The following is a 25740-nucleotide window of genomic DNA, read 5'->3' as shown; positions in this document are numbered from 1 at the left end:
CCTACTATGTTCTGTTGTGCTGAAGCAAAGCAAGAATTTCATTGTCCTATCAGGGACACATGACAATAAACTCTCTTGAATCTTGAATCTTAAATCGAAGGTAGACACAAAATGCTGGAGTAAGTCAGTGGGTGGGGTAGCATCTCTGGAGAGAAGAAATGGGCAACGTTTCGGGTCTGAAGAAGGGTCTCGACACAAAACGTTACCCATGCACTTTGGAATTGGAGCAAATGTCTTTTCTTTCACCAATTAGTTCATTTTTGAGAGAAGGTTTTATAAATTTCCCTTGAATGTGATGTGAGCAGTCTGAACATAAAAATGTCCTTTGCTACTAAACACAAATATAATGAACAGCAAAGAGGTCAAAAATGTGCTATCACCAAAAATTGATGTTTAATTTACAATAATCAATGACGTTTTTTTCCAATTACTTTTTTTCCATCCAAAAAATAAAAATCAGAGCATCTTGGAACAGGAGCTGGCAAGAAGATCACTGTCATACAGTGTGGAAACAGGCCCTTCAGCTCAACTTGCCCACACCGACCAACATGTCCCATCTACAATAGTCCCACCTGCCAGCGTTTGGCTCATATATTCTTCTAAACTTGTCCTATCCATGTTACTGTCCAATGTTTCTTAAATGTTGTGATACTACCTGCCTCAACTACCTTCTCCGGCAGCTCGTTCCGTACACCCATCACCCTTTGTAACAAAAGGTTATTAACCTATTTTTAATATTGGTTAGCACAAGCTTTTTAAAATATCTATATTTTTTTTGAATTCATATTGAATTTGCCTACTTTAGGTAACTTCGAACTACCCTCCCCCACCTCAAATCCCCCCTTTCTGCCACACATCCCCAATTCCCCCGCCCCACATGAACCTCCACCCCCTGCTACTTTCCTCCCTCTAGCTTCACAATCCACAACACTTCGACCCTGTCTCACAACTTCTGTTCTTATCTCTGGCCTTTGTTCCAATGGTCAAAAACACCTACATATTACCTGCCCTTTTACTCAAAGGGTAAACCCTTTTATTCATGAGTTTAGTTTCATTCGGTTTATTGTCACGTGAACCGAGGAGCAGCGAGAAGCTTTTTTGAATGCTATCCAGTCAGCGGAAAGACAATACATGATTATAAACACGTGCCATCCACAGTGTACAGATACAGGATAAAGGGCTGTAGGAACAGAAATGTAACCTGTTCAGTGCTACCCCCGAGTATACTCAGGTCATGGCCAATAGTGACAATAAACCTTGGCAGTGAACAGGCTAACAGTGTGGAGCGATTGTAATGTGTGATTTAAAGATAGCGGAGTCAGGGGATATGGGGAGAAGGCAGGAACAGGGTACTAATTGTGGATGATCAGCTATGATCACATTGAATGGCAGTGCTGGCTCGAGGGGCCAAATGGCCTACTCCTGCACCTATTGTCTACTGACTGTAGCTCCGCTTCTGTGACTAGCACACAAAGAGTCACCTGGGTCGGGTGTCATCTTGAATCGGGATCCTACACCCTTTTATTCAGAGGGTACGCCCTTTAATTTTGAGGTGCAAACTGCACAAGACACCAAGTTTCTTTTGCCAACTCCGGCCTCACCTTTGCTTGCGGCCCCTGTGCTGGCGTGGTGGTGGATCTTCCTGGAGGTCCTTGAAAATGTCGCAGAAGATGGGCTTGCACTTCTTGAAGATGACGGCGGAAACGATGAAATTCCTCTCCAGCTTCTCGGTACGTTCCCGGAGCTCTTGCGATAGGTTCGCCATGTCTGCCCATTTCTGCATTTTGTTGAAGAACTCTATCAAACTGAAACAGCGGGGCCCCCCCCCCGCCCCAACAAAAAAAAGAAAATCAATTTTTTCTGTATATAATGCAACAACATTAATGATTGTAATAAATTTGTGGTGAGAATTCCAGGGTAAAATGATCTTTTGGTATGGGACTGTGATCAGACAGGGACCACGACAGCCTTTCATTCACACATTCAATTCAGTGCTGCCACAATTTTTGGAACCTGTTGCACTTAAACCACCGTTGAAAAGCCCTCAAATGGCAGAGATTATTTTGGAGTCATGCACAGCGGTAGAGTTACTGCCCTACAGCGCCAGAGACCCGGGTTCAATCACGACCTCGGGCACTGTCTGGACAGAGTGTGCACATTCTCCCTGTTTTCTCTGGGTGCTCTGGTTTCCTCCCACATCCCAAAGACATGCGGGTTTGTAGGTAAATTGTCTGTAAATTGTCCCTTGAGTTTGTATGGAACTAGTGTACCAACTAGATTGTTGGTCAGCGTGGGCTCAGCAAGCCAAAGGGCCTGTTTCCACACTGTGTCTCCAAACTAATCAGACCCCAAGGCCAGCTATAATCATGCCAGCCTGCAAGTAACCACACTGCAATAGGTTTTAATTGTTTGTGTGGGCCTGCCATTGAATTTATGGTGCTTTGTAACTTGGCTTTGTAGAGAAAACAAATTAACTACTTAGAAAACGATTTGATCAGAGCTAGTGTTAACACTACCTGAATTCAGAACAGTGTAGGATCTTTCTTAAGGAGACGCAGTTTCCTTCTACAATTCCTCTTCCCACTGATGGAATGGCCTTTCTGCATGCTACGTACAAGGCACAGGCCAACCAATGTAGATCTTCACCCTGAAATAAAACAGATGAATCTTAATTACATGCTGTTTGTATTTTACCAATAGAGCTGTGCGACAAACCTTCACGAATATCTGTTGTAAACTAGTCTAGTTGATGTAATTAATGGTGTCAAATTGATTTATTTGGTTGTACAATCATCCCAGGGAATGTTATTGTCAATGGTATGGAAAGGCTTGCTTTTTACTGCAAATACTACATTTAGAAGGATGAGAGGAGATCTCATTGAAACATATAAGATTGTTAAGGGCTTGGACACGCTAGAGGCAGGAAACATGTTTCCGATGTTGGGGGAGTCCAGAACCAGGGGCCACAGTTTAAGAATAAGGAGTAAGCCATTTAGAACGGAGATGAGGAAACACTTTATCTCACAGAGAGTGGTGAGTCTGTGGAATTCTCTGCCTCTGGAGGAAGGTTCTCTGGATGCTTTCAAGAGAGAGCTAGATAGGGCTCTTAAAGATAGCGGAGTCAGGGGATATGGGGAGAAGGCAGGAACGGGGTACTGATTGGTGAGGATCAGCCATGATCACATTGAATGGCGGTGCTGGCTCGAAGGGCCAAATGGCCTACACCTGCACCTATTGTCTATTGTCCACTACAGGGTAACTATCTCACATTTAATTGAATTTATTTCAAAAAAACCTTCACAAAAACTGGAGGAACTCAGCGGGTCAGGCAAGATCTCTAGATGGAATGAATAGACATTTCAGGACGGGACCCCTCAGAGATGCTGCCTGACCTACTGACACTAGATTCCAACATCGGCATATCCTTGTGTATTGATTTGCGATGACTCCCTCTATTAGAAGACTGGAGATTCCCATTCTTTAAATTATTATTGGTTGTGGATTTTTACTACAATGCTGCAGTCTGCAAAAAAAAAATGTTTTCAAAAGTTCTGGTGGTTGAAATATATATGATCAGTTTGAAGAGATTTTAAAAGATTTTTAAACTTATTATTTTTCCTTAACACCCCAGTTAAGCAAAGCCTAATGCAAAGATAGACACAAAATGTTGGAGTAACTCAGCGGGTCAGGCAGCACCTCTGTTGAACATGTACAGTTGAAATTTCGGGACGGGACCTGAAACGTCATTTATCCACTTTCTCCAGAGATGTTGCCTGACCCGCTGAGTAACTCCAGCATTTTGTGTCTATCTTTGGAATGAACCAGCATCTGCAGTTCCATGGTATTACACAGCTGAATGTAACATAATCAACTTGGTGCCTCTTGCATGCGGCCTCATGAGACTACTTCTGTACACTTGCTGATCGGGGATATGACAATACTCTACTGGACTGCTTGTAAGGGAAAGTATTTTACTGTGTTGGCACTTCAAACTTGACAATAAAAGCAGCATTGAATAATTTAACCATTGATATCAAGTTGCAGGAAGTAGTCATCAAACAGCTGTGTTTACAAGTAAAGTGACAGGTGTCAGCTGCAGTATATGGTTCAAGCAGGTTATACATTATCTGTCCAACAATATATATATATATATCCATCCAGCTATATGTATATGTATATGTATGCGTGTGTGCGCGTGTATATATATATACACACACACACACAAATACACACACACACACATATATATATATATGTACACACACACACACATATGTGTGTGTGCGCACATATATATATATATATAAACACACATAAATATATAAATATACAAAACACACACACACATATATATATATATATACATATATAACACACATACATACTGAACTTTTTTTCTCGTTAATTATATTGTTTACAGTGTGCTGTGTTTACATATTCTGTTATGCTGCTGCAAGTAAGAATTTCATTGCAGTGTCTGGAACATATGACAATAAAACGCTCTAGACATCCTGGTAGATCTCTGCACTCATTCCAGTCACTAGATAATTGCTCTGATCAACAGCCGGGGGCGTGTGGTGGAAGCTTTAAAGAGCCATTTAATCATTTGAGAAACTATTGGCTGCCGCAATGGGGTGAACTCGGTTCCGGTGGCTGTGGGTTGGACCGCCTCGCTCATCTGTTTACATGAGTCACACCAAGACCCACAACATAAACACATCCTCCCGGCGGCGGCGGCTGCTGCTGGACTGGAGCAAGTAAACAGTTCTCTCCGCCGCCAGCTGCTGTGTGTGTTTGGGGCGATCCAGGAGACTAGTCTGCAGTGGGATGGGGGTCGGGACGGGATGACTGAGAAGTGGTGAAGGCCTCCTTCGGTCGGGCCCGAGAAGTAGAGACAACAGGAACTTGGAGGAAGGAGGAGAGGGAAGTGGCCAGACAGGAGGGTCGGCTTGGAGGAAGGGGGAGTGAGGAGGTTGGGTGTTGTAGCTTGAAGGAAGGGAGAAAAGGGGTTGGGTTCGTAGGAGAGAGGGGGTACAGGGGAGGTTGGAGGAAGAGGAGACGGAGAGAAGGAGGAATGGAAGGGAAGGAGGGGAGGATGGGCTTGGAAGGGGGGCGGTTGGATGTATATTGGATGCTGGTGGGCTGGAGCCCTAGATGTCAGAGATACACACAGCTGTCAGCCCTGCCCCATACTCACTCACTCACTCACCTCCAGCGTGTAGTTCCTGCTGATGCTTCGGTAGCTGCCCCAAGCCTCGCACTTGGCGCACTCGTCCATGTTCAGCTTCTGACACAGCTCCTCGAACCTGTGCTTGGTCCGGCGGCGATCGCCGTCCCTCTCGTCCTCCTCCTCCCCTTCTTCTCCCTCCTCGCTGCTCATGGTGGGGCTGGGGCTGGAGACAAGGGCTGCGGATCGGGACTGGGACTGGAGCCGGGAATGGTGGGGGGGGCCAAGATTGGAAGAAGAGACTGGAGAACGGGGCCGGTGATGTATCGGAGCGGGCGACTGGGACGCTGGAGCCGGGGAATCCCGGCGATGTATCGGGGGTCGGGGAATCCCGGCGATGTATCGGGGGTCGGGGAATCCCGGCGATGTATCGGGGGTCGGGGAATCCCGGCGATGTATCGGGGGTCGGGGAATCCCGGCGATGTATCGGGGCTATCGGGGGTCGGGGAATCCCGGCGATGTATCGCTTCACGCGGCGCCCGCGGCCCGCACCACTGTAGCCATTTAAAGCGCCTGATTGACACCCGCGCCACGTCCCGCCCCCTCCCCCGCACGGCAGCGCTCTTGTTGGTCAGTCTCTGGCAGCAAGGAAGAGCGTTACAAACGCAAAATGGGTCTGCAAAATACCATGCACCGGTGCAACTCGTCCTGGGCTCCCCTCCCTTGCAAAGGAAGCAGAAAAAAAGAGTCTGCAAATGCAACTAATCCTGGAATCTTCTCCCTTGCAATGAAGAAGTCTTCCCATATCTGTTGTTTGCACTTTATCAGTTTATTTATTCATGTGTGTATATATTTATATAGAAACATAGAAATTAGGTGCAGGAGTAGGCCATTCGGCCCTTCGAGCCTGCACCGCCATTCAATATGATCATGGCTGATCATCCAACTCAGTATCCCGTACCTGCCTTCTCTCCATACCCCCTGATCCCCTTAGCCACAAGGGCCACATCTAACTCCCTCTTAAATATAGCCAATGAAGTGGCCTCAACTACCCTCTGTGGCAGAGAGTTCCAGAGATTCACCACTCTCTGCGTGAAAAAAGTTCTTCTCATCTCGGTTTTAAAGGATTTCCCCTTTATCCTTAAGTATATAATGGTATATGGCCACACCGATCTGTTTTGTAGTCAATGCCTACTGTGTTCTGTTGTGCTGAAGCAAAGCAAGAATTTCATTGTCCTATCAGGGACACATGACAATAAACTCTCTTGAATCTTGAATCCATAACTGAAGGGTTTCGACCCGAAACACTGCCTAGTTCCTTCACTCCATAGATGCTGCCTCACCCGCTGAGTTTCTCCAGGATTTAAGTCTACCTTCCCATCACTTTATACTGGATTAGAATGGGTGTCAAGGATTATGGGGAGGAGGCAGGAAAATAGGATTAGGAGGCAGAGATCAGCCATGATTGAATGGCGGAGTAGACTCAGTGAGGCGAATGGCCTAATTCTACTCCTGTAACTTGTGAACTTGTGACCATCACAATGAACAGCATCTCACATTTTGCTTGGGTAGCTTACAACCCAGTGGTATGATCATTTAATTTCTCTAACTTCAAGTAGTCCTTGTTTTCCCTCGCTCTCTGTCCCTCCCCCATTCCAGTTCCCCGCCTAGTTTCACTGTCCTGCTTAATTTCATTGATTGTAAACCTCGTTGTCACCTTCCCCTCAGCTAACAATATACTATTCTGAAATTCTTTGAGCATTGTCTGCATTTTCACTGCTTACCCTTCCATATCTCTAGTCTCCTTCTCCCCCGACTCACAGTCTGAAGGGTCTTTACCTGAAACCATTCCTTTTCTCCAGAATATGCTGCCTGCGCTGCTGAGTTACTCCAGCATTTTGAGTCCATCCCCATTCTCTCCTGTTGAGAACACCCGTGTATTTCCAAGAACTGCACATTGTTGAATTCTGTATTGTGTCTGGAAGGCTGTAACACGCCCAGATGGAAGATGAGGTGTTGCTCCTCAATCCTGCGTTCGACCTCGATGTAACAATGCAGAAGACCACATAAGGATAAGTTATAGGTAGACACAAAATGCTGGAGTAACTCAGCAAGGACAGGCAGCAGCTCTGGAGAGAAGGAATCCCATAAAGTCATAGTGGGCTGTAAATTCAAGTGTCAAGCAGCCAGTAGCTCAGGGTCACTCATATTTTATTTGGGCAGCTTACAACCCAGCAGTATGAAAATTGATTTATCTACTTTCAAGTAACTCTTGCATTCCTTCTCTCCGTCCCTCTCCCTCTAGTTGTCCTGCTCGTTTCACTGCTTGCATCCACTTATCCCCTCGTTATCACCTCTTCCACCGCCAACAATGGACCATTGTGGGCTCCACCTTTCCTTGATCATCCTTGCTTGCCTTGATTTGTTCTTTTCATTCCTTTCACTCTTTTCTTCTTTGTACCTTTTCACATCTCTAGTTTCTTGTCCTTTCATTATTGGGCATCTGCATCTCCTTGTGTTTACAATAGGACATTTTATATATTACAGGTACTTGTTTTGCCACTATGGCTATCCCTAGTACTGGAAACGTCCTCTCCACATCCACTCTTTCTAGGCCTTTCATTATACTGCATCTGCATTTCTTTGTGTTTAAGAGTATATTTTATTTATTTAAAAAAAACTATGATTCCATACCTTAAATCTCAGATCAGTCATCGATGAATTATTCTTCCCTCCATCTAAGCATCCCATTGGTGAACACCTGCATTTTTTTATCAAATGGTAAAAGTCAGTTAGTGATTATTATTGCATTACTGTCAATAAAATGTTATTTCATTTAAAATAATCAGGACAAAACCATGTTCACACTTAATGATAACTAAGCCTGTGGAACAGAAAAACTGGGTTCCTCATCTAGATGCAAGGAGAACATCTACTAATGGTTGGGGAGGGTTGTCACGGATGGAACCTGAAATGGTTGAGGACCCTCCAGCTCTGCAAGTTTTTCCATACATTACAGTATAACGTTTAGAGGGTCTAACTGTGGTCAGTTTCTCGAGCAAGATATTGCAACACAGTGGCTTGTGGCCTGATGTGGTGTATCAATAGACAATAGGTGCAGGAGAAGGCCATTCGGCCCTTCGAGCCAGCACCGCCATTCAATGTGATCATGGCTGATCATCCCCAATCAGTACCCCGTTCCTGCCCTCTCCCCATATCCCGATTCCGCTATTTTTATAGAGCCCTATCTCGCTCTCTCTTGAAAGCATCCAGAGAACCTGCCTATACCACCCTGAGGCAGAGAATTCCACAGACTCGCCCCTCACTGTGAGAATTCCACAGACTCACCAATCTCTGTGGTGGAATCCTTACAGCATTTCCTCTGGACTTTAGTACTCGTTTGAGTAGAAAAGGAGACAACTTTCAGTCATTGGCACACAGCAGTGTTGCTGTTTATAATAATCTGCAAAAATAAAGTTGGGAGGGGAGGGGTGTAATGGGTCTTTCAATTTAAAAGATCTTTCTTTCCTGAAGCAGTATAATCTGCTGATTAAAATGGAACCTATTTCTCATATCTCTGTAGTTTAATAGCTTCAAGTCTCACACTACTCTTTGATATCATTATCCTGACACCAGAACTGGTAATGAGGGTGTAATTGTGTTAAATAGTCATCTATTGGTCAGAAATGGAACTGATATAAAATCATAGTGCAAAAACCAAGAATGGCAGATGCTGGTTTATACCAAAGGTAAATGCTGCAGAGATAGACAAAGACAAGTGCTGGAGTAACTCAAGAGTCAGGCAGCATCTCTGGAGAAGAAGGATAGGTGATGTTTTTGGGTCAGGGCTGAAGAAGGGTCTCGACCCGAAACATCGTCTAACCTTTTTTCTCCAGAGATGGTGCCCGACACACCACGTTACTCCAGCACTTTGTGTCTATCTTTAATACAAAATCATCTCGTGTTTTGTTAACTTGATATCTGAGGCATGCCATCCAAACAGATCAGATATACCATGCATAAATGCAATCAAGTCAAACTCAAGTATAACAGAGCAAAGGGGAAGTTACAGAGTGCAGAATATAGCCCTCACTATTGTAACATATCAGTTCCATTGACTGTCTAATGTCCTCAACCTCAATGGGGGTAGAGATGAAGTAGTACCCTTCGCTAATGGAAGGACAGTTCTGAAGCCAGCTAACAGAGGGGGAAGAAACTGTTCCCGAGTCTGGTGGTGTGCATTTTCAAGTTTCTGTATCTTCTGCTGGACAGGAGCAGGGAGGCAGAGGAATGATTGGGGTGGGACTGGTCTTTGATTATGTTGGCTGCTTTTCCGAGATAGCGTGAGGTTTATTCATGGCCTATAAATCAAACTGACTTGAATCTGTCACAAACCACGTTCAACGTTCTCCAATTATGCATCCATAAATTTACATTAATTGGGTATTTTTCCACTTAAGGAGCATACGATAACACCTGGTATAGGCAAACATCACATTTATGGAATTGGGGTTTTTTCACAGATGGGAGCAATTTGCATGGTCGACAAAAGGCAGCAGAGTTTAATCTTCCCATTGTGTTGGAAAACATCTGATTTGAAGCAAGAGTATTTCATTTTGGACATTTCATTACCAGAGACCCCAATGAACTCCATCATGTCACAGCAACAGAAACTACACAGATCAAGAATGAGCAAGGAACATTTAAGCAATGTCAACATAAAGAAACTCTTGTTCATCGCTATGCAGGGCCAGGGGAAGTGGAAGACAGGATCTAACACGATACATGTGCACACTCCGAAAGACAAGTGTTAGAAGGACGATATCCCAGATGTTATTAATTGATTATTCATGGTACAGAAGGAATAAGAACATTAATTTGAGGCATTTGTTCAATTGTGCATAATTCTGATAAGATGCAATATTTGAAATCGCATTATTATTGCTTTGTCATATAGATCAATGTTGTATCCTTGCACCTTAATCCCATATAAAACCTCCCTTACTGTGACTAAAACATACAATTTGTTCAATTTAAATTTTATACATGAGGTTTTTTTTTTTAATAAGCATACAGAAACATATGGCATGGGTAGTCAAAGAATAGGTTTAATAAAAATAATTAAACTTCCATTTGCTCTATAGAACTTCATAGAAAGTAATTCAATAAATTACAAATGACTTAAGACTCATTGTACTACAGAAAGCCAATTCAGACTACACAGAATACAACCTGCAAGTACTGCAATTGTCCAAAATAAAAACAGACTTAATCATCAAACCTCCAGCAATGTAATTAAATACATGGTCAGAGCAGCTACTAAAGTGTGACTCACATAACTACCAATACACATATTCAATTTACCAACTCATCACTGATCCTGTTAATGGCAGCAAGTATTAGTATAATCCTTTTGTGTGTTTGCTCATGTTGACTAACACCACAGTCACTGGTGGTTTGTCGTCTCCTATAACTTTACATTTGTGGATAATCTTTTATATTTAAAACAGGACCAATGTCACATCATTGAACACAATTATTGAGTCAGTTTTTCTTTTTTCTTTTTTTTAAAAAGGAATTTAAATCTAAACTGGAGGCGTAAGGAGACAATGTGACATTTTACATCTTTTTTTTTTAAAGCTGTGGTCTATCAGATCTCACCACTAAGAACGTAATGACAAAAATACTTTAGTTACTAGACCTCAGGGAAATGTTTATATACAGTAATGCTTCATTTCAGACCGAAAGAGCAATTCAGTATATAAAGAAACCAGCACATTATAACTTAGTTTAATGCTGCCTGTGTTTTAGCATTACAAAATTACTGTAAAAAACATTTGAAGTATTCTCACTCAGTCTGCATACTTTTATTTTAAAGCTGTGGTATCCTTCCAGGTGGCATTGTACAAATTTAAAACTTAAATACCGTCACACACATATTCCAGTCTTACTGCGAATGATTGATGTGAACTACACAGACATTTGCAATTGTTTTCAAAGCCGATTCTTACAACTATCTGGGAAAATATGTAGTTCATTTCCTTCTCAGCTTTTGCTGATGTCAAAATCTTATTCTATATAAAATAATATTATGCAGTTCAGGATGAAATTCTGTGGGGTGCCCAACAATTTACTTGCAAAGATTTCCATCAAAACCCCTAATTTCATCAATGAAATATAATAGATAATATCTGTTAAATACTGTACAGATTAAACTGTATGCTAACCAAACAGTCCAGAAGAGAAAGGTCCAAATTGATTTGTTTTGGCGCTGACCCATCTATTCCTCTTGCACATCCACTCAATGAACAGTTACACACTTAATATGAGTTTACCATACAGCAAAATGGTGGCCTTGCAATAACATTTTGTAGGGTGTGAATGAGATTGGTCTCTGACAGCAGAAAAAAAAGCGGGATATAACAGCTTTAAAAACAAATGACTGCATATTAAACCACTCTTTGTAAACTTGTTTCTAAATACATTTCTAACTGCAAAACCAATATAAATTCTCAATACTGCAAACGGCATAATTGCCATTGTCTTGAGCATGTGGGTACTTGTGCATATAACACTGCTTTACAAATTTTAATGCCAGCTTCTGATTTTTCCAGTCACATTAATGACTTCAAAGAGGGAAACCTTGTATTAACCTAAAATGATGGGTGCATTTACGTTAGTGTAATAAATTGAACTACACAGACAATTCACAAGCAAAGAAATTCTGCAATGTACAGATAATGGAGCTCAAGTCTACTAGTTCTACTGTCCTGGTGAGCTTCTTACATCAGGAGACATTTATTTAATTCCCAAAAGCAATACCGATTGCCCAACCTAAAGCAGCCTGTTCATGTTAATTGACGTATGATGCTGGTACATTAAAGATGCTGGGATCTAAATTTAATTGTACTACGTACACGCACACACACGCCTCTCTAACAAAAGATTTACGGTTTCCCATGGAAAGGTAACAATATGCGCCTAATATTTCACTGCAGTGGAAACAATTTCATTTTTCAATACAGTGAACTAATACACTGCTCTGCAGTGATAATAAATACTGAAAACTGTAGAATAAAATGCATTATCTCCTCTTTCATCTGTGTACTTTTAAATGAAGAACACAGTGCTTCCTATACTGACTTTTGGCAGGAATGCATTGTGTAAATTTACTGAACAGCTCCTCATAAACCTTCAAGGAGAATGTTAGATAATGCTATACCCTTTTTGGACAATTCCTATTTCTGTCATCGATGCATTGAGGACCATGACTAAGCATTCCCATGAAATGAATGATGAGGCAGAATATACTGCACATATCAGATTGGCTTTCCATGACGGCTTTGCCCCCTTTTAATCGTTTGCAGAGAAAGAAGACATGCAAGGTGAAAGCAGTCACTCCAACCAGCTACGTTATGCAATAAATGCCACATTTTTGCAAAACTGCGAACAAAGCGGGTATAATAGAAACTACTTCGTTAATTCATCTAAACTAGCACAGCTGAGGTAATAAATAAATCGCCAGTTTTATGGCTGATTGGGAAAATAATCTTCCAAGTAACTCAGAAATGTACCTGAATTTCAAAACTGACAGTGCATCACAACACTTTAGCAATAAAATGTGAACTTCCATTTTGACTTTTGCCATGTTGCATTATCAAGGTGTATATTCTACAGAGTTATTGACATTCATTAGCTGCCAGGGTTATTGCTGTGTCTCCTGCAGTTTGATCTGTGTACTGAAATGAGTGTCAAGGAGTTTGTGGGTTTATATATACAGTAACTTAATACGATATGCATAAAGGTACTTTCATTTTCCCTAGTTCACACCAAATATATTAAATATACGGCTCTCCTGGTGCATATTTATTTTATTAAAATTAATCCCCTAAAAAAAATTAACAACTAGCACTGTGATGCTTCAGTGTGTTACCTCTGTACACACACTTTGTTTCTGTTAGCCTCCAAAAACAACTTTACATGCAAGGTACCTTTAAATATTTGTACCTTTAAATAGATACTAAAACCCTTTGAGTTAATTACAGATGAGTTTTTTTCTCTCTCTCTCACTCTCTGAAATCATTGAGTTATTTACAAATGAACTATTTTTATACAACTAGGATGAAGCTGTTCCAGTGTAAGATTAAATATATAATTTCAAGTTCAGTCTTCTTCACTGGATCCTGAATCATCAGGCTGAGTTGTATTGTCACTGCTGGATGAAGATGCGGCTTTCTCCGATGCATCATCCCCACTGTTTTCATGTGAAGAATTATGGTCTTCTCCCTCTGGATGTTCTGCAGTCTCCTTTGTAGGTTTGGACATGGCTACATCTGTATGCTTGTTAGTCTGCACATTAAACATATTGGTCTGGGGGAATCCTGGGATTGATATGTTAAGGCCTGGAGACAGAAGAATGCCCGGGTAAAGCATGCTAGATAAGAGTGGATTAATAGCCAGGGGACTGCCAGCAGTGGCTGAGGCAGAAGCACTTGTGGTTGGTGTCAGCTTCTTCGGAGAGGATGTAGCGGAATTTGACACAGAGATTTCACTACATAAATCCACACTTTGTTTCACCGTCCTTTCATTTGTCCCGTCTGTTGGTTTGCGGGAGTCCACAGTGCCACTTCCTCTCTTACTCTCCAGAGTAGCTTCAGAGGGTTTGTGTAACAAACCTCCCATGCCAAAGCCCGCCATGTTGGAGAGCATCATAGGGAACATCGACGCCAGGGATTTAGCGTCTCCTGCAGACGGAAGGCCGGCCGGGAATCCCATCAATCCCGCTGCCGTCAGCTGGAAAGATTGCAAGTTCTGGAGATTCTGCTGCAGGCTTTGGAGGCTGCTTAGGTCCATTCCAGCAAGAAGTCCATTGGTGACGAGTGGATTGACAGTCATTGCCGCGGCGGCTGCGGCTGCAGCTTTGGTGAGCTCGCTCTTTGGACGCCGGCCTCTTCGACTGACCTCCTCTCGGACCACAGGACCAGTAAGGATGCGGTCAAACATATTGGCCGGTAAAAACCCCTGGGGAAAGAAAATTGTCTTTGTTACTCTCTCAGTTTGTATGCAGTACATAATAAGACATTATCGGTCATTAGTGTTAAATGCCAAGACATTAGATTGTCAACCGAGGAGGCATATTTATTGTCTTCTTCTTATTAGTCATGGAGTCATATAGCATGACCACCCTACCTATCTGTGACACCATTTTCAGGGAACCATGTCCCTTCAAACCTATCCTATCCATGTACCTGTCTGTTTCTTAAACGATGGAATAGTCCCAGCCTCAACTACCTCATCTGGCAGCTTGTTCCATACACCCACCACCCCACAACTGTAACATGACCTCCCAACTTCTATACTCAATACTCTGACTGATGAAGGCCAAAGTGCCAAAAGCCTTTTTGGCCACCTTATCTACCTGCGACGCAACCTTCAAGGAACCATGCACCTGTACTCCTAGATCCTCCTGCTCCACAACACAACCCAGAGGCCTACCATTTACTGTGTAGGTTCTGCTCTTTTTCGACGTTCCAAAATGCAACACTTCACACATCCATCAACCATTCCTCCACCCACCTGGCCAATCGATTCAGATCCTGCTGCAGTCTTTCACAACCATCTTCACTATCTGCAAAACCCCTCTCTTTTGTATCATCAGCAAACTTGCTAATCTTGCCCTGTATGTTCTCATCCAAACATTGATGTAGATGTCAAACAGTAACGGGCCCAGCACCGAACCCTGAGGCACACCACTAGTCACAGGACTCCAGTCCGAGAAGCAACCTTCCACCATCACCCTCTGCTTCCTTCCATGGAGCCAATTTGCTATCTATTCAGCTATCTCTCCTTGGATCCCATGCGATCTAACCTTGCAGAGCAGCCTACCATGTGGAACCTTGTCGAATGCCTTACTGAAATCCATGTACACAACATCTACAGCTCTGTCCTCATCGACCTTTTTGGTCACGTCTTCAAAAAAAATCAATCAGATTTGTAAGACATGACTTCCCACGTACAAAACCATGCTGACTATCCCTAATCATCCCTTGCCCATCCAAATGCCTGTATAACCTATCCCTTATGTGAAAAAGTTGCCCCTCAGGCTCCTATCAAATCTATTTTAACCAATTTTCATCTCTCCTTTTCTGAAGATGATCATTCCTTTTCGGCACACCATCTGGCCCAAAATTTGCACGTCTGTCATGGTGACTATCAGTTAATTAATCCACAGGGGATATCGTAGCTCATACACAGCTTTTTTAAAGTTCTTAAATAGTTAAAGATTGGAATCCCTCCCAAATAATTATAGGAACACTAAGCTCAAATTAGAACTCTAAATTTAATACTGCTACGGTATTAAATCTGGCACAATCCTAGAACCGTCACAGGTCTACTTTATATAGGGTTACAGATGGATCCCTTTACAAGATCTTTAAGATTTTGTGATCACGTTCAAAAATTAATTAAAATGTCTACCGGGATACTGGCCTTCACCTGAAAGCGGTTAATAATTGTCTAACAGTTAGTAAAACAACGGTTAGGTCACATGAAGAATATACAAGCTAGTTCTGAGCACCACACTTCAGGAAAATGTACTGTCATTGGCAGGAAAGCAGCAATTATTTATCAAAATGTTAGAGACCCTGTGGGAATTTATGGGAACAGATGACATTGTTTTCTCTGGAATTAAAGATTATGGAGGGAACAAATATATTTGACATTGAAAATGTTTCTGCTGGTGCAGACTCAAAAACTAAGCTCCGGGTTGAAGAATATGTGGCAGGTTTTTGGTCAGGAATCCTTTCTACTTGCAAAGAGTGGTGAAAATTTGAAACACAGCAAAGATGGATTCGAGTTGTTTCTATGCAATTCTTGCATTTAAAAAAAAGTCCTTAACATGTTTTCCACAAAAAATCCTGTGCTCTGGATATTTAGTCAGCAAACAAAATATGATTCTGGATAACCATATAACAATTACAGCACGGAAACAGGCCAACTCGGCCCTTCTAGTCCGAGCCGAACACTTATTCTCCCCTAGTCCCATCTACCTGCACTCAGACCATAACCCTCCATTCCTTTCCCGTCCATATATCTATCGATAGGATGGAATCTGGACTAGTGCTAAAAGATTAAAAAAACAAACTGCAATCAGTATAGAAAATGCATCGCAGGCATGTTTATGTCTACAGCTTTTTCCAACTAGCATCCCAGTGATTGCCCTCATTTGGTGAGAAGGATGACTAGGAGATTTCAGTGACTTAAACCTGAGCAAATGCAATTAAAATATGCAGTTTAAACAATATTTGGATTCTGGGTCAACGTGTCCTCTGCAATTTTATCTCCGTTATTCAAAGTAACTATCTTAAATATGTTTCATTTTAAGGCAAATTTTTACATAACTTTTTTTAAAAATTGCGATTATCTCTACCATCTAAACTACATAATTTCATCAATTTAATTTGAAGAGGAGACCATGTAAATTGTGGTTTCGTTACCGTTAATTCAGATATGCATTTAATTATATTATTAGAATAATAAAATTCACAAGATTGATTTTCTAACAACTGAGATAACTCCAGCCAGTATAATTTTCATTCTCCAACATACATTTTACATCTTAAAAATGACAGCATTCTCACACCCAAACTTAGGTTGAGTTATCAAAAGGTAACGCTGTGGATGGCTCGATTGTAATCATGTATTGTCTTTCTGCTAACTGATTAGCACACAAAAGTGTTTCACTGTACCTCAGTACACGTGACAATTAACTAAACACTCAAAGTAGTTTTAGTTTATTGTCATGTGTACCGAGGTACAGTGAAAAGTACAAGGTTATACTTTTATTGTATCAAAATTATGGAACATTTTCTTCATCACATTTGACAATTAAACTTTGTTAAATTTTATTGAGTTACTTACTGACTGCTTTACCACATTCGCCCATTCTGGAGCAATTCCAAAATCTAGATTTTCCTGCAACCACCTTGCCAGGTCTTTGATTGGAGGTGCTAGCGAGCCACCCATCTAGCCGGATTAAAATGGAAGTAAGTTAGACAATTCACTGATTCTCTGCACGCCAGAAAATGATGTGCTGTTGTTTGCGATCTTTCAATGAGTCATAGTAATACAGTCTGGAAACAGGCCCTTCGGCCCAACTTGCTCACACCAGCCAACATGTCCTAGCTACACTAGTACCACCTGCCCGTATTTGGTCCATTTCCCTCCAAACCTGTCCTATCCATGTACCTGTCTAACTGCTTCTTTAATGTTGGGATAGACCCTGACTCAACTACCTTATCTGGCAGCTTGTTCTATACACCCACCACCCTATGTGTGAAAAAGTTACCCCACAGATTCCTGTTAAATCTTTCCCCCTTGACCTTAAACATATGTCCCCTAGTCCTCGATTCACCTACACTGGGCAAGAGACACTGTGCATCTACCCGATCTATTTCTCTCATGATTTTATACACCTCGATAAGATCACCCCTCATCCTCTTGCTCTTCAAGCTCACAAAAGAGTGTAGTCAACCATCTCTTATCGTGAAGCAATCTTGCACTTGCAATAGGGGATGAATTAACATTTCTCATCTTACAAATGTCTACATCCTCTTTATACATCCTCACAGCACCAGAGACCTGGGTTCGATCCTGACCTAGAATTCTGTCTGCGTGGAGTTTGCATGTTCTCCCTGTGACTGCATAGATTTCCTCCGGGTGCTCCGGTTTCCTCCCACATCCCAAAGACATGCGAGTTTGCCGGTTAATTGGCCTCTGTAAAATTGTGTGCAGGGAGTGGATGAGAAAGTGGGATAACGGAACTAGTGTGAACGATGGGGCCACAGTCTTAGAACCAGGGGCCACAGTCTTAGAATAAAGGGGAGGTCATTTAAGACTGAGGTGAGAAAAAGCTTTTTCACCCAGAGAGTTGTGAATTTATGGAATTCCCTGCCACAGAGGGCAGTGGAGGCCAAGTCACCGGATGCATTTAGGAGAGAGTTAGATAGAGCTCTAGGGGCTAGTGGAGTCAAGGGATATGGGGAGAAGGCAGGCACGGGTTATTGATAGGATATGATAAGCATGATCACAATGAATGGTGGTGCTGGCTCGAAGGGCCGAATGGCCTCCTCCTGTACCTATTTTCTATGATGGTCAGCATGGGCCTACACTTACTAATGTCAGTCTCTTAATCTCCACATATTCAGACGACATTCCTTTTGCATTCTCCAGTAATCCCACAGCTCTACAATTAAAAATGTGCCTAATATTGAACTTTGTTTCTCTCTACACAGATGCGGCCAACTCTGTTGAGCATTTTCAGCACCTGCCATTCTATTTCTCCGCCAACCGGTGGGAGCCTCGCATTAAGAAGTGTATGGTTAAATACTAGCAATCTTTTAGAAACCTGTATTGCCAGTCTTTCAACACCAAGTATATTATTGATCCGCAGAGGTCTTGTCTCCAAAATCCATCTTATTTCATGATAAAAATCACATTGTTTCTATTGTTTAATAATGTGAAACAAACATTACCTTCTTTGCATTTCTTCTATTGATGACGGGCACCCGTTCTTCTCCAGTCAGGCTTTTGACATCTATTTTGTTAGGGTTTCTGCACCGATGTCTTTTTTGCTTTGGTCGCTCACCCACAATCTCGGGTTTATCGGTTTTCTGAAATAAATGCCAGTACATTTAGAACCAAGAAAGTATAACTGATTATAACATGGTCATAAAACATGAAACACTGGACAAATGCTAAATAATGCATATTGTTCTAAAATAATCACATCTATTGATGATAGTTATCACATACTCATCTCTATTTGATATTTTATACTGTATTATCCTTTTAATCACAACCTCAACTATTAGGAAACAGAATAAAAATGCAGAAATTCTTAAAGTGACATTAAGTAAAGAGGGAAGAAGATTAGACTTTATTGCCTTCTATCTGTGAGGAATGTGGGGAATCTGCTGCGATGGATGTTTATGTTAACTTTTATATAGTTGTGTGTCTTGTTGCTTTTTTTTCAGTATGGCTGTATGGTAATTTGAATATCACTGTACCTTAATTGGTACACGTGACAGTAAAAGACCTTTGCAATAACTAGGGGTAATGGTGGAGGCAGATATGACAGTGGTCACAGGATTTTTGGATAGGCCCATGGATATGCAGGGAATGGAGGGGTATGGATCAGGTGCAGGAGCAGAGATTAGTTTAACTTGGCATCATGTTCGGCATGGATATTGCGGGCCAAAGGACCTGTTCCTGTGCTGTATTGTTCCATGTTCTATTCAAAGTATTCAGCAATTATTCCCAAGTTTGTCACTGGTATTTTTATGATGCACCACTGTGCTGACTCAGGTACTCTTCATCAATGAATGTGGAGGACTGCTCTCAGGACCTATTTCAGTCTTTGTTCAGAGACAAGTGGGCAGAACACTGGTGACATGGTGGCGCAGCGGTAGAGTTGCTGCTTTACAGCACCAGAGACCCAGGTTCGATCCTGGCAATGCGTGCTTGTCTTGGAGTTTGTACGTTCTCCCTGAGACTTGCTTGGGGTTTCTTCGGGATCCCCAGTTTCCTCCCACACTCCAAAGATGAAAAGGTTTGTACGTTAATTGGCTAGGTATAATTGTAAATTGTCCCTATTTCGTGTGGGGTAGTGTAAGTGTGCAGGGATCGCTGCTCGGCGTGGACTCGGTTGGCCGAAGGACCCGTTTCCGCGCTGTATCTCTAAACTAAACTAATCATGCGATTAATTCTTATCTAATCCAGGCAAAATAAATTACACATTTGCAGCTGAGTAAAAAGGCAGTTCCTCTACTTCAAAGAAGAGCTGCCTTTTAGGGGCGGGTCTAGAACTCGGAGAAGCTGCATAAATTACAGGATAGAATACTGAAGAGGTGAGGAACAGAGCTATACATGTGTAAATATCTAATAGGATGACAGTCATTGAGGCTTCATGAACAGAAGCTTTGCTACAAAAGCCAGGAAATTGTGACGCATCTCTTTCAAACACTATCTTGGCAATAAACAAAGCAATGGGGCCATATGTGGCCAATGTGGTTTAAGAAGAAAGAGACTGTGAAGAGGGTGCAAAAACAAATTACTAGAAAGTTTCCAGGACTGAAAGGCAGAAGGTGAGCAATCACAAATTCTTCAAAGATGACAAGAAGGAAAAAAAAACAAACAATTAAAATCTGAGATGGATGCTGCCTGATTTTATGGTGGAGGCAGACCCAATTAACAGAGGTTTTGAGATATATCCGGGAAACAGACCATTCAGCCCACCGAGACCCACTAACTCTCAAGCATCTCTCTTTACATTCATCCCATTTTATGCTCCCCATCTCTGGTTTTCAAAAAGAAAACGTTTTTGTCTTGTCACAATGGTCTCTAGAGAGGCAGTCAGCATTTGAAGGGTCCATAGTTCCCTATTGAGGCCTACAGTTTTGTTTTTAAATGGCTGCAGCTAGGAAAACACACTGCCAACAATAATGCAGTCTGAAGAAGTGCCCCGACACAAAGTGCCGTCTGTCCATTTCCTGCACAGATGCTACCTGACCCACTGAGTTCTTACAACACTGTGTTTTGCTCAAGATCCAACATCTGCAGTTCTTCATGTCTGCCCAAATTTTTTTTTTTTTCTGAAAACCAAAATGAAGGGTGACCATCTTCTTTTGACCAAGACAAAAGGGCCTGAGCTACATGGAGATGTTGGGTAGACTAGGTCTTTATTCCTTGGAGTACAGGAAGCTGAGGGGCCATCTTGTAGACATGATAATAATCATGACTGGAACGGATAGGACGAATGCAGTCTTTTTCCAAATAGGAGAATCAACAATAGAGGGCATATATTTAAGGTGAGGGGGGACAGATTTAATAGGAAGCTCAGGTACAATCTTGTCACTTAAGGGTGGAACGAGTTGCCCAAGAAAATCATTGAGTCAGGTACAATAACAACACTTAAAAGACATTTGGGCAGGTACTTGGATAGGAAAGATTTAGAGGGATAAGGACCAAAAGTTGGTAAATGGGTCTAGTTTAGGTAGGACACTTTGATCAAAATATGATGTTACATTGATTGAACCACCACATTTTACCAAGTTCAAAATCAAACAAGAGAAGACAGGTTTGTGGCTTGTGGTCTACTATTTGATTAGTGAAGATCTTTATAACTTTGGTAAGTAGTTTCTCTCTAACATAAAGTGCAGAAAGTTAAAAATCTGCCTTCTGTTTTAAAAGTTTGGCATCTTGTTCATATTCAAGACGTCTTCAGAGCTTGCTGTCAAACTGTCTGAAATAATGCCACCGAAATCTGAGGATTCACCTATAAATTACACTACAGGTGCACAACCTTTTATCCGAAAGCCTTGGGACCAGACACTTGTCGGATTTCGGACATTTTCGGATTTCAGAATGGAAGATTTTTAGCGTAGATTAGGTAGGTAGCGCGGGCGGCTTGAAAAGTCTGGAGCAGCTGCCCCTCCCCGGAGACCGGGAGAATCATTGCATAATGTTAGTCAGTTAGTTTGGAGGGATTTTATGTGGTGGTGGTGGTGTAGGGGTGAAGGGGGAAACTTTAATTCTTAGTCCCCTACCTACCTGGTCGGCGACTCCCAACCTCGCGGAGCTGGGGGCTCCGTCCAGCCGCGGGCGGCGCCGGTTGTAGCTCCGACCCCGGCAACTCTACCCCTGGCTGCGAGGCGCTCCAAATCCAGCACGGCCCGCGGCCGGACGTCCCAGCTCCGAGAATGTCGGGAGTCGGCGGCGTCGCAGCGCTGGGATACCAGCGGGGTGCGGGCAATGCCTTACCGGGTCGCCGTGCGGCAAGCTCCGGAGCGCTGTGGCCGCCGACACACAACATCGCGGAGCGTCGCTGGATTTGGAGCCGCGCAGCCAGGGGTAGAGTTGCTGGGGTCGGAGCTCCAACCGGCGCCGCCCGCAGCCGGACGGAGCCCCCAGCTCCGCGGCTCCAAATCCAGCGACGCTCCGCGATGTTGTGTGTCGGCGGCCACAGCACTCCGGAGCTTGCCGCACGGCGACCCGGTAAGGCATTGCCCGCACCCCGCTGGTATCCCAGCGCTGCGACGCCGCCGACTCCCGACATTCTCGGAGCTGGGGCGTCCGGCCGCGGGCCGCGCTGGATTTGGAGCGCCTCGCAGCCAGGGGTAGAGTTGCCGGGGTCGGAGCTACAACCGGCGCTGCCCGCTGCCCCACCGGCCACAGCGCTGCGGAGCTTACTGCACAGCGACCCGGTAAGGCATTGACCGCTCCCCACCTCTCCGACCAGGTAGGGGACTAAGAATTAAAGTTTACCCCTTCACCCCCCTTCACATAAAAGCCCTCCAAACTAACTGACTAACATTTAAGCAATGATTTACAGATGTTTAAGCCTCGCCCGGTCTCCAGGGAGGAGGCAGCCGCTACAGTAGTACAGACCTGGGTTGACCGTGGGTCGTTTTGGGTCAAGTTTGGCGCCAAACGCGAGCTTTGGTGCGCAGACGACATCTGGAAAAAATGGCCGGTTTTCGGAGCTTTTCGGTTTCTGGAACTCCGGATAAAAGGTTGTGCACCTGTATATTATTTTATCGGTTGAGCCTGTCCATTCGGTCCCTAGATGCTGTCTGACCCATTGAGTTTTCCCAGCACTTTACTCAAAAGGACACAAAGAGCTGAAGTAATTCAGTGGGTCAGGCAGCATCTCTGGAGAACATGGACTGTTGTTAGAAGGATGTCAATTCATCCATGTTCTTCAGAGATGCTGCCTGACCCACTGAATTACTTCAGTACTTTGTGTTCTATTCTTAAAGCAGTTTGGGTCTATATTCCTTGAAGATAGAAAAATGAGGGGTGACCTTATTCAAATATATAACATCCTAAGGAGGCTTAACAAGATGGATGTTGAGATGTTTTCACTGGTGGGAAGGTCACAACCAAGAATGGGCTGGTCATTTAATATTGAGGTACATTGAAATATTTTCTCTGAGGTCAGTGAATCGCAGGAATGTTTTACTCTATTGGCTGATGGAGGCGGGATCATTAGTTATTTTAAGGTGGAGATAGGTAATATTTTGAAAGACTAAGGAATCGTGGGCTGTGTGTACTGGCATAGAACAAGAACTGAGGCCAGGAGAGATCAGCTGTGATCATACCGAATAGTGGGGCAGGCTTGAGGGGCCTGATGGCCTACTCCTGCTCCTGTTTTCATGAAATCTTGATCATCTTGCTTTGACTATTAAATAAAAGTAAAGGTTATACACAGCGTGACAAGATTAGTTTATACAATGGTATGTACATCACGAGTGCTGACCTCCAAACCATTGAGGGGATCTATAACAGGCACTGCCACAAAACGGCAGCCAACATCATCAAGGACCCACACCACCCTGGCCATGCTGTCATTTCACTCCTGCCATCGGGAAGGTGGTACAAGAGCCTGAAAACCGTGACCTTCCAGTTCAGGAACGGCTTCTTCCCAACAACCAACCTTGAGCACCCCAAACACCAACTAATCTACAAACAGTCTTGGCTGTATTAAGGACTTCAGAATTTTGTTTTGTTTTGCACTTGCATTATTTTTTTATTAATTGAACCTTTTTTATGTTATCTATTGACTACCGAATTTATAGACGCATTATGCTGCTGCAATTAAGAATGTCATTGTTCTGTTACGGTACGTGACAATTGAACACTTTTGACCAGAGAAATACTTACTGGAACATGGGCTGACACATCTGCCACGTAGTCCGAGTGGCTCTTGAGCCAGTCTTCCAAATCCTTTCTTTTTGGAGCATCTTCCCCTGCGAGTCTTGTGCCATCTTTCACATTAATAACTGAGACACGACTTTCAGCATCATGTTGTCCTTGAAATGCGTTAAATGCTGTTTGTGTGTTGCTAACCACCAAATGATCCTGCAGATATAAATAAGTCTCTTGAGATTTCCAATAGTTTTCACAATACTCTGACAATATAATCAGTGCTCAATAGAGCTTTATTTGTCATATATGTAACTGCACAGTGAAATTCCTTTAGCATATATTACACATGCGGGTGCCCCCATTTTTGGCACCATTATTCAAAGTCCAAAGTCCGGTCGGCCCGCGCACTTGATGAACTGGAGCTGTTCCCGTGAACCAGCGTCCCTTTCCTTTCCACGCCCATCCATCTTTGTGGCCCGGGCTGCCTGTGGGAGCTGACTTAAGGCCCTGGAGACATTACCCTGCTCTCAGCTATGTCAGCATACCTTGTTGATGTTGTCTTACAGCTTCATGTTACTAATGTACAATTTAAACATTTGCAGCACCAAATGAGATGTGTGATTAATATAGAGGATGGATATTTTTTTTTAAAATAACTTGGGCACAATTGATATTAACTTCAAAATGGACACTGATGCATCTATTTTGGTAGAATAAGATACCACGCAATCCTTTCAAAAGTAATATCTAATAGGGGTAAAGGTTAAAAAGACTCATGTAGACAGATCACTGGGTTACAGATGTGACTTATTAAGGCCACTTGAAAAGCAACAAGATGGTGGGTTCACTTATACAGTGATGGAATTTTATCTGGTCCTGAACGTGTGTTTAATGTGATTAGTTGATAACATGGAGCCAGAACTATTTATAACAAGCACAAAAAGGCACCAGTCAGAATGATTTACTGGAATGGTACCAGAATGAAGTTACAAAGTCATAGAGCCATAGAGCTATAAAGGATGGAAACAGGCCCTTCAGCCCAACTTGCCCATGCCGACCAAGAACCCCATCTACAATAATCTCACCTTCCCACGTTCGGCCCATTTCCTTCTAAACCTTTTCTATCCGTGTACCTGCCCAAATGTCTTTTAAATGTTGTTATCGTACTTGCCTCACCTATCTCCTCTGGCAGCTCAACATTAGAATGATGTTGAATTGGCTGATGTTGTCTTGTATATGTCGGAGAATGGGAGTCTAGGAGGATGGGGAGGGTAGCCTGACTGAGATCCTGAACATTTGGTCGAGGATTTGACGGCATGAATGTAAGCAAGATTTCTACCATCTTGCACAAATAGGGACAATAAATATAGAATAGTTAGCAATAAATCAACAGAGAATGGAGGAGGAGACATTATTTAAGCACACAGAGTAGTTTGAATGGAAATTTAATTTCATGTAGGTTTGTTGCAAATAGCTTGGATAGTTTTCCAGAGATGCTAAAATCAGCATCTTAATAATTTTAGATATTCCCAACCTGGTGAAGTCAAATAACACGTAATTTCCAGCAAAGCGGAAAATATCCATTTGGTTTGCTCAGTTCATTTCTCTTGAGAAATTATTAATCCTAATACACCAATTAAGCAGGAGGTGTTTGCTTTCATGCCTCGTTTTTTACATTTTCCAGCAGTATATTGTGCTAAATATTGGGGGGAAAAATTGAACAGGACTAGTGAGAGGTTACATTTTCAATAGTTGTTGTTTTAACTTAAAAACCGACAGAAAAAATGGACTAACTGCCTTCCTTGGCCAGCTGAATAAACACTCCGTATTTGCAGACCGCACTTTTGAGTTTGTTGCCCAGAATTTAT

The 25740-nt window shown here is 42.7% G+C and overlaps 2 protein-coding genes across 11 annotated transcripts in view; both read right to left on the bottom strand.

Annotated features, from left to right (window-relative positions):
* rbl2 (retinoblastoma-like 2 (p130)) overlaps positions 1 to 5656 on the bottom strand; it is a 72798-nt gene extending 67142 nt beyond the window's left edge. The window contains exons 1-3 of the mRNA XM_055648434.1: positions 5210 to 5656; positions 2517 to 2647; positions 1602 to 1805 (exon numbers count right to left, since the gene is read on the bottom strand). Coding sequence (XP_055504409.1) covers positions 1602 to 1805; positions 2517 to 2647; positions 5210 to 5380 — 506 coding nt within the window. The 5' untranslated portion in view covers positions 5381 to 5656. The remainder of the gene's footprint in view (positions 1 to 1601; positions 1806 to 2516; positions 2648 to 5209) is intronic.
* A 4601-nt stretch (positions 5657 to 10257) lies between these two features.
* Positions 10258 to 25740, bottom strand: part of chd9 (chromodomain helicase DNA binding protein 9) — a 192796-nt gene continuing 177313 nt past the window's right edge. For all 10 annotated transcript variants that reach the window (XM_055648423.1, XM_055648425.1, XM_055648429.1 and 7 more), the window contains 4 exons: positions 23888 to 24085; positions 18700 to 18837; positions 17087 to 17191; positions 10258 to 14188 (listed from right to left, as the gene is read on the bottom strand). In XM_055648423.1, the coding sequence (XP_055504398.1) occupies positions 13331 to 14188; positions 17087 to 17191; positions 18700 to 18837; positions 23888 to 24085 (1299 nt within the window). In that variant the 3' untranslated portion in view covers positions 10258 to 13330. The remainder of the gene's footprint in view (positions 14189 to 17086; positions 17192 to 18699; positions 18838 to 23887; positions 24086 to 25740) is intronic.

The sequence above is a fragment of the Leucoraja erinacea genome, chromosome 17 (assembly GCF_028641065.1).
Source record: "Leucoraja erinacea ecotype New England chromosome 17, Leri_hhj_1, whole genome shotgun sequence".
NCBI classification, from domain to species: Eukaryota; Metazoa; Chordata; class Chondrichthyes; order Rajiformes; family Rajidae; genus Leucoraja; species Leucoraja erinaceus.
The sequence above is the reverse complement of the archived record's forward strand: the minus strand, read 5'-3'. Positions and strand labels throughout refer to the sequence as shown.